We start from the raw sequence: 8,460 nt of genomic DNA, 5'->3' as shown, positions 1-8,460 counted from the left end.
GGGTGCAGGTCGGGCTGAGGGACCCCCATACCCCCCAGTGCCCGAATGTCATGCACCGGGCCTCTAGTTGTATTGATAAATAATATGGAAACATATAACATACAACATTGATAAATAACATGGAAACATATTCATGCAAAAATATAATATACTAACATATTTCACCCCTTAAAAAGGTATTCATGTACTTGAAAGTACAACAGATAGATATAGATAATAAAGTGATACCAGTTGATGTTTCTGGATAGTGGGATTATGGGTAATTTTAATTATGTTTTGGAAAGCAGCTGTGCTCACTACCACCAAAGCTATTTTCTGTTTGGGTCATATGTTACCAATTACTTTCTACAATGACTACCACCTGTTTGTTTTTGTTACAACTCAGTTTTACTGGATTTTCCCCCTTCAGTTTGTATCACTTGCTCAGAGTAAGAAAGGACCCCCATATCTGGGAAAGACATCTCCCCTGGGAAGAGAGAGTTGGTGGCAGTGGCTGCATATTGTAAAGCTGACCATGAAAGCCACAGCTCCATCATCCAGACGTGCAGACTCCACTTACTGTAAAATTCTATTTGTGGACACGGCTCATGTATTAAAATTTTACTTTTTATCTCTTTCTTTATGTTTACAAATGTTACACTTCTCTCAAACTTGAAGTGCATATTTTACTGATATTGTGGGGTAAAATGTACATGAAAATGATGCGGGCTATTAAGAACTAGCACAGGGTATGAAAAACAGGTATTTGTTACCCTGGGATCCATTTCTATTTCTTCCTTGTCAGCCAGACCTCTCACGTGATTCCTTTTAGATATTTTATTGCCTGTGGACTCTGTATTTGCTTAGATAAATGTTCGTAAAAGGCTCTTTTTATAATATTGCTTTTTATTTTCTTTCTTTCTTTTTTTCTTTTTTTTTTAGGTATAAAGACCTGAGGGAAGTCTTTCCTGTCAAGATGGAAAATAGTACCACTACCATTTCTCGGGAGGAGCTGGAGGAACTACAAGAAGCATTTAATAAAATAGGTATGCTTGAGAAAAACTCCATGTGATGTTATTCTTCTGCTTGGTATCAGACTTCCAAGAATTGAACAGTACCTTTTATTGCTTCTACCACCATCCATTTACCCCAAGATGTATTCCTTTTTTTTCTTTTCATCTAGGTTTCACTGGATTCTTTTTTTCTTTCTGAAAGATAAACTGAAACTAGGCTTGAATTTCTAGGACAATTGTACTTTCAATTCTTTGATCATTTCTTTGCAGAGAATAATCCAGGTTAATGAATGACAGTGTAATTGAATATGCTTAACATGATATCCTCATTACAAAAAAAATAGAGAAATACTTCCTTGTCTATGAACTGAACTTTGGCCTTTATGTGTTTTTCATTAACAATAACACTTTTTGACTTCATGTAGAATATTTAAAAATCTTAATATTCTTTTTAAAGGCCATAGGGCCTATTTTCCTGCTCCCTTATGCATAATCTAAAAATCTTAGTGTCATTTTTAAAGGTCATTGTGTCTTATTTTTCTTCTTTCACTTTTTAAAGCCATTCAATGTTTTGTCTTTATGATATCATTTGAACAGCTTTGTATTTTTCTTCCTCCCAAATTTCCTCATACTCTGTTTGATTGCGTTTCTTCTGCATTTTGCTCTTAGAAACCTGTGACAAACCAGGAGAATATAAATACCATATTTGGCTCTAATCTGTAAGCACATGCAAACTGAGCAGTCCGTAGACATGGGGATACTGAAACCAGCACCCTTGCCCTTCTTCAGTAGGCCTTTGTTTAGTGCAGTCTATGGAAAGCAGTGAGGTGGTAGACCATGGAGGATAGAATAAGCAGTTTTGTGCCTATTCTTCTTACAAACCTAATGAATAATAATGAAAACTAATGCAGGTGAAATGCAATGTATAATGAGTTTCAGAGACCAATACAAATAGAAAATCTTAAATCAGATAAAAATGTAAAGCTCTTCAAAAATTAGAAGTAAAGCCCTCAGGAAGCTTATGACTTACAAATCATTGCTATGAATTCTACAAATCTCTGAACCCCTCCTCTTCTTCATGTATAGCTGGCTCCAGGATGACTCAAACCTTCAGAATACAGTCTGCACGGTGGCTGAATTAGGCTCATGGGGCATGCCTTAATCTTGGTCTTGTCTTTCTTTTGGGCACCATATATTTGTCATTAGGGCATTGTATGAAGATGGATGATTTCTATAACATCACTGTTAAAAATAACTTTTATAGGGTTTTGTAAGCAATGCCTAGAGCAGCCGTGGGCAATAAAACTATTGAAAAAAAAGACCGTACCCTTTTATGTAATGATGTTTACTTTGAATTTATATTAGTTCACACAAACACTCCATCCATGCTTTTGTTCCGGCCCTCCAGTCCAGTTTAAGAACCCATTGTGGCCCTTGAGTCAAAAAGTTTGCCCACCCCTGGCCTAGAGTCTTTTCAAGACAGAAATTAAGCAATTATTGGGATATTCTGCTTATTTTGAACATTGAAATAGAGGAAGTAATAAAAATGTATCGCTTGCCCAGATAGTGTGCCTCAGTGGTTGAGTGTCGACCTATGAACCAGGAGGTCAACATTCAATTCCCAGTCAGGGGACATGCCTGGGTAATTGAATATGCTTAATATGATATCCTCATTACAGAGAAAAAATAGAGAAACACTTCCTTGTCTATAAACTGAACTCTGGCCTTTATGTGTTTGTCATTAACAATAACACTTTTTGACTGGGAGGTATTTCCCAGATATGGGGGTCCTTTCTTACCTCACGGTCTCTGGTAGGGGGTGTGCAGGAGGCAGCTGATAAATGATTCTTTCTCATCATTGATGTTTCTATCTCTCTCCCTTTCTCTCTAATATATATATGTATTTAAAATGTATCTGTTTAGTTTGACATTTCTGTTATTTTATAGGTGCAGTTTGGTAGCTTGCATAAAAGTGTTATCTAGGTCTTAGTAAAATAAATGAATTAGTAATCAGTTTTCTTTGTTTAGCACACCCACTTTAACCTTTATGACTCATGGACATACAATCCTGTAGTACTTATTTAATGATATTTTGAATAAATAATTCATTGATGGAACAATTCTGACAGCAAGACAACTTGCTGCATTAAACACTACCTCCCAGCCCCACCAGGTCTACTGCCATTCTACTGTCTGTCTCTATGAATCTGGCTACTCTATAATAACGTAATATAAGTGCAGTCATAAAATATTTGTGTTTTTTTGTGACTGGCTTACTTCACTTAGCATATGTCTTCAAGGTTCATTTGTTTTTAATAGTCATACTCATGAGTGTGTAGGGGTATCTCATGGTAAGTTTGATTTGCATTTCCATAATAATTAGTCATTCTGAGCATCTTTTCATGTGCTTATTGGCCATTTGTGTATTTCTTTGGAGAAATGTCTAAGTTCTTTGCCCATATTTTTAATTTCAAGTTTTTTAAAATTACAGTTTACATTCATTATTATTTTGTATTAGTTTCAGTATACAACATAGTGGTTAAACAATCATATAGTTTACAAAGTGTTCCTCTGGATATTTCCAGTGCCCACCTGACATCACACATGGCTATTACAATATTATTGACGATATTCCCTGTGCTGTACTTGATTGTTTAAAAAACCTTTATTGTTGAGAGTATTACAGATGTCCCCCTTTTCCACCCCTTACCCACCCCATCCCAGACCTTCACCACCCTATTGTCTTTGTCCATAGGTAATGCATATCCTATATAATCCTATATAATAAAAGGTTAATATGCAAATCAACCAAATGGCAGAATGACAGTTGCTATGATGCGCACTGACCACCAGGGGCCAGATGCTCGATGCAGGAGCTGCCCCCTGGTAGTCAGTACTCTCCTATAGGCGGAGCGCCTGAAGCCGGGCTCTCGGCTGGTGAGCCCAGCGGCGGTGGTGGGAGCCTCTCTTGCCTCCAAGGCCTTGCTAAAGATGTCCAGCTAATGGCTTAGGCCCACTCCCTGGGGGCAGAGGGGAGTGGGCCTAAGCCATTAGTCAGACATTCCCTGAGGGCTCCCAGACTGCCAGAGTGTGCAGGCCAGGCTGAGGGATCCTCCCCCTCCACTGCCCGGTGCATGAATTCCATGCACCAGGCCTCTAGTATACATATAAGATCTTTAATCCCTTAGTTAATGTCTGTCCCTCCCAAACCCTTCCCTCTGAAATTCATCAGTCTGTTCTATTTTCCATGCCTCTGATTCTATTTTATTCACCAGTTTATTTTGTTCATTAGATTACTTGTTTGTTTCTTTTGATTTCTAGATGCAATTATTGATAGGTATGCATTTATTACCATTTTATTGTTCATATTTTTTTTAATCTTTTTCTTTATCTTCTTCTTCTTTCTCTTCTTAAAGAATACCCTTCAACAATTCATGCAGTACTGGTTTGGTGGTGATGAGCTCCTTTAGCTCTTTCTTGTCTGTGAAGCTCTTTATCTGACCTTCAATTCTAAATGATACTTTTGCTGGAAAGGGTAATCTTGGTTGTATTCCTTGATATTCATCACTTTGAATATTTCTTGCCACTCCCTTCTGGTCTACAAAGTTTCTGGTGAGGAATCAACTGGAAGTCGTATTGGTGCTCTCTTGTAGGTAACTAACTGCTTTACTTTTGCTGCTTTTAAGATTCTCTCTATGTGTTTTGCCCTTGGCATTTTAATTATGATGTGTCTTCGTGTGGGCCCCTTTGGGTTCCTCTTTTTTGGGAGTCTCTGAACTTCCTGGACTTGTAAGTCTATTTCTTTCACCAGGTAGGGTAAGTTTTTTGTCATTATTTCTTCAAATAGGTTTTCAATACCTTGCTCTCTCTCTTCTCCTTCTGGCACCCCTTTAATGCAAATGTTGGTACCCTTGAAGTTGTCCCAGAGGCTCCTTATACAGTCTTCATATTTTTGGATTAGGTGTTTTTTGTTTCCTCATATTCCAAATCATTGATATAATTCTCAGATCCTTTACTCTATTGTTGAATTCCTGTAAATTATTCATTATTTCAGTTAGTGTATGCTTAATTTCTGACTAGTCCTTTTTCATGTTTTTGACATTCCCACTAAGATCCTTGAAAGTCTTACTAAGTACATTGAAGCTCTCATTAAGTCCCTTGAATCCCTCATTAAGATTCTTGAGCAACCTTATAATCATTGTTTTGAACTCTGTATCCAGTAATTTGCTTGCTTCCATTTCTTTCATTTGTGACATGTTTCTTTGTCTACACATTTTGGCTGCTTCCTTGTGTTTGTTTCTATGTATTAGGTAGACTTCTATGTCTCCTGGAATTGGTAGTGGCCTTGTGTTGTAGGTGTCCTACATGGCCCAGTAGCTCAGCCTGCCCAGTCACCTGAGCTGGGCACTCTAGGTGAGCCCCTTTGTGGGCTGTGTGCACAGTCTTGTAGTATTTGAGCTTTGATTGCTGTTGGCATACTGGGAGGAATTGACCTCCAGGCAAATTGGCTGTGAGAACCAGTTGTGACTATTCTATGGAGCAGAACTTGTTACAGTGGGGCTTTGGTGCTCACTGTTTGCCCTTTGAGTGTGTAACTTGTGGATGTGTGGAGTAGTAATATGCTATGGTCTGAAGCTGTCCACAAGGTGCACTGGCTCTGGGGCCTCCTGGGAGGTACAAAGTCAGCCACTGCCTAGGGCCATGCAGCAAGAGCTACAGAGAGATCTGCAGATGGCTGCTACTTTTATTGGGCTTGGAAGTGCCCAGGAAAGGCCCAGCTGTGAAGCAAGGCAGGCTTGTGCTAGTGCTAGGTCTTGAGCCTTTTATTGATAGGTATGGCACATGTTGACACCAGCTGCTGCTTGTTTGTGAGATTTTAGGAAAGCCTGAAGCCTGAGCCAAGATATGGCCATTCATATGGAAAAGCTGCTGCAAACAGCTTGGGTGGGCTGCAAATTGTACTGGCCAGGATCCCAAATAGTCACTAGGGAAGAGTGAACAGTGTGGGCCATGCTGATGGAAACTCAGATATAGCTGCCAGTCAGCTCTGCAAGTGGAGAGGCCCCAGCACAGGAACAGTGACCCCTGAGAGCACCTCTATCTGGGAGAAACCCCTCCTGAGTTCTTGTCCTGATGCCAGATTATCCAGTTCCTTCCTGAATGTCCCAGGTTCCTTTTAAGTGGGCACCCCAATGTTGGAGCCCAGAGGGATTGAGTCCGAGTAAGTCTGTGTACCAGACTGTAAGAGGGAGTTCCTGGATCTCCAGCAGCCTCTGTGCCACTCAGCCATAATACCCACTTGTTTTTACAGCCTGAAGTTACAGGGGCTTCTCTTACCAGCTCTGAACCCTCTGCTGAGGAGTCTGGTGTGGGGCTGGGACCTCTTGCTCCTCATAAGTGGCCTCCACAGCAGAGTTATCCCTTCTGATTAAAAAACAAAACAAACCACTCCACAAGCCTGTTGATGCTTCTGCCCCTCCTACCAGTCTCAATGTGCTTTCTTCTTTACTTCTCTAGTTGTAGGATTTCTATTCAGCCAAATTTCAGGAGGTTTTGACTCATGGTTGCTCTGCATTTTAGTTGGAATTTTGATGTGGTTGTGGGGACAGCAAGTACCCACCTTTACCTACACTGCCATCTTGGTTTTCTTCTCCCTATGCTGTACTTAAGATCCCCATGTCTTTGCCCATTTTTAAATCAGGTCAGTTGTTTTTTGTTGTTGAGTTGTAGTAAAGTCCTATTTCTTTTGAAAATGTGATATTTATGGTTATTTAATCTAAACCTTGATATCCTCATTTTAAAATTTAGAATAGTAATATTAATTAACTCAAGGTTGTAAGGATTTCATGAGATAAAGTAAGTCAAGTTCTTAACAGATATTGGCACAGAATAGGTGCTTATGAAAAGGTATCTGTTATTTCTTGTCACACCACACCCAAACCACAGAGGTCATGGGGATGGAACTGGGATTGAAAGCACACACATCTTTCTGTCTTTAGAGCTCTAACCTTTATCTATTCTTACTAGTTTAGCATGATGGTTAGCAGGTAAATAACTTTTTCTCAGTCATATATATATCTATACTAATAAAAGGGTAATATGCTAATTAGACCAGATCGACGGATGCCTTCCGGATGTCTGATGTCCTTCCAGACCAAGCCACAGTGGCAGGGGCTGAGGCAGAGGTGGTTAGGGGCGATCAGGCCAGCAGGAGCGCAGTTAGGGGTGATCAGGCCAACAGGGGAGCAGTTAGGGGCATCAGGCCAGCAGGCAGAGATGGTTAAGGGTGATCAGACAGGCAGGCAGATGAACGGGTAGGAGCCAGCAGTCCTGGATTGTGAGAGAAATGTCCGACTGCCGGTTTAGGCCCGAACCCTATGGCAGTTTGACATCCCCGAGAAGTTTTGGATTGGAGAGAGTACAGGCCAGGCTGAGGGACCCCTTGCCCCTGTACATATATATAATAAATTATATGTGTGTGTGTGTGTGTGTGTGTATGTGTGTATGCAAATCGGCCAAATGGCGAAATGACCGGTTACTAAGATGCACACTGACCACCAGGGAGTGGACGCTCAATGCAGGAGCTGTCCCCTAGTGGTCAGTGCCCTCCCACAGTGGGGAGGGAGCACTGCTCAGCCAGAAGCAGGGCTCAGGGCTGGCGAACATAGCAGCAGTGGCGGGCTTGGGGGGATGTGGCTCCCTCGGTCGCTCCCAGCAACCGAGGGAGCCACGCTCCCCAAGTTGCTGGGTGGATAGCAGAGCGGTAGGGCACAGGCCAGGCTGAGGGACATCCCCACCCCCTGTGCATGAATGTCTTGCACCTGGCCTCTAGTATATATATATATTCTCACCCAAGGATGTGTTTATTGATTTGGAGAAAGAGACAGAGAGAGACAGTTGGGCCTCCTGTATGTGCCCTGACTGGGGATTGAACCTGCAACCTAGGTATGTGCCCTGACTGGGAATTGAACCCGCAGTCTTTTGGTGTATGGGTCGACACACCAGCCAACTGAGCCACCTGGACAGAGCTCCTTTTTATTTTATAGTACTCCCTACCACAGTACAGAAGTAAGCCAGCCTATTTTATTTTTCCATTGCAGAATTATAGGAAACAATTCTGAAATGATGATATACTAAAGAATGAGTATATGGTGATATCCTATATAATAAAAGAGAAACAGGTAAATTGACCGTCCCTCCACTACGCTCACCAGCCAATCAGAAGTGAGTATGTAAATTAACCTGCCAAAGATGACAGGTTTATTTGCATACACAGGTGCTGGGCAGAGAGCAGAGTGGGAGAGCCGGCAGCTTGAGGGGACGTAGCTCCCTCGGTTGCTCCCCCAAGCCGCTGGGCAGAGAGCAGCTCAGGAGAGCTGGAGGCTTGGGGGGATGTGGCTCCCTCGGTCGCTCCCAGCAACCGAGGGAGCCACGCTCCCCAAGTTGCTGGGTGGATAGCAGAGCGGTG

At 41.6% G+C, this 8,460-nt stretch overlaps 1 protein-coding gene across 3 annotated transcripts in view; it reads left to right on the top strand.

Moving 5' to 3' along the window:
• PLS1 (plastin 1) overlaps positions 1-8,460 on the top strand; it is a 165,165-nt gene that overhangs the window by 71,666 nt on the left and 85,039 nt on the right. For all 3 annotated transcript variants that reach the window (XM_015559910.1, XM_006757504.2, XM_015559909.1), the window contains exon 2: positions 922-1,025. In XM_015559910.1, the coding sequence (XP_015415396.1) occupies positions 956-1,025 (70 nt within the window). In that variant the 5' untranslated portion in view covers positions 922-955. The remainder of the gene's footprint in view (positions 1-921; positions 1,026-8,460) is intronic.

This window comes from Myotis davidii, unplaced genomic scaffold, assembly GCF_000327345.1.
Source record: "Myotis davidii unplaced genomic scaffold, ASM32734v1 scaffold495, whole genome shotgun sequence".
Lineage (NCBI taxonomy): Eukaryota > Metazoa > Chordata > Mammalia > Chiroptera > Vespertilionidae > Myotis > Myotis davidii.
The sequence above is the reverse complement of the archived record's forward strand: the minus strand, read 5'-3'. Positions and strand labels throughout refer to the sequence as shown.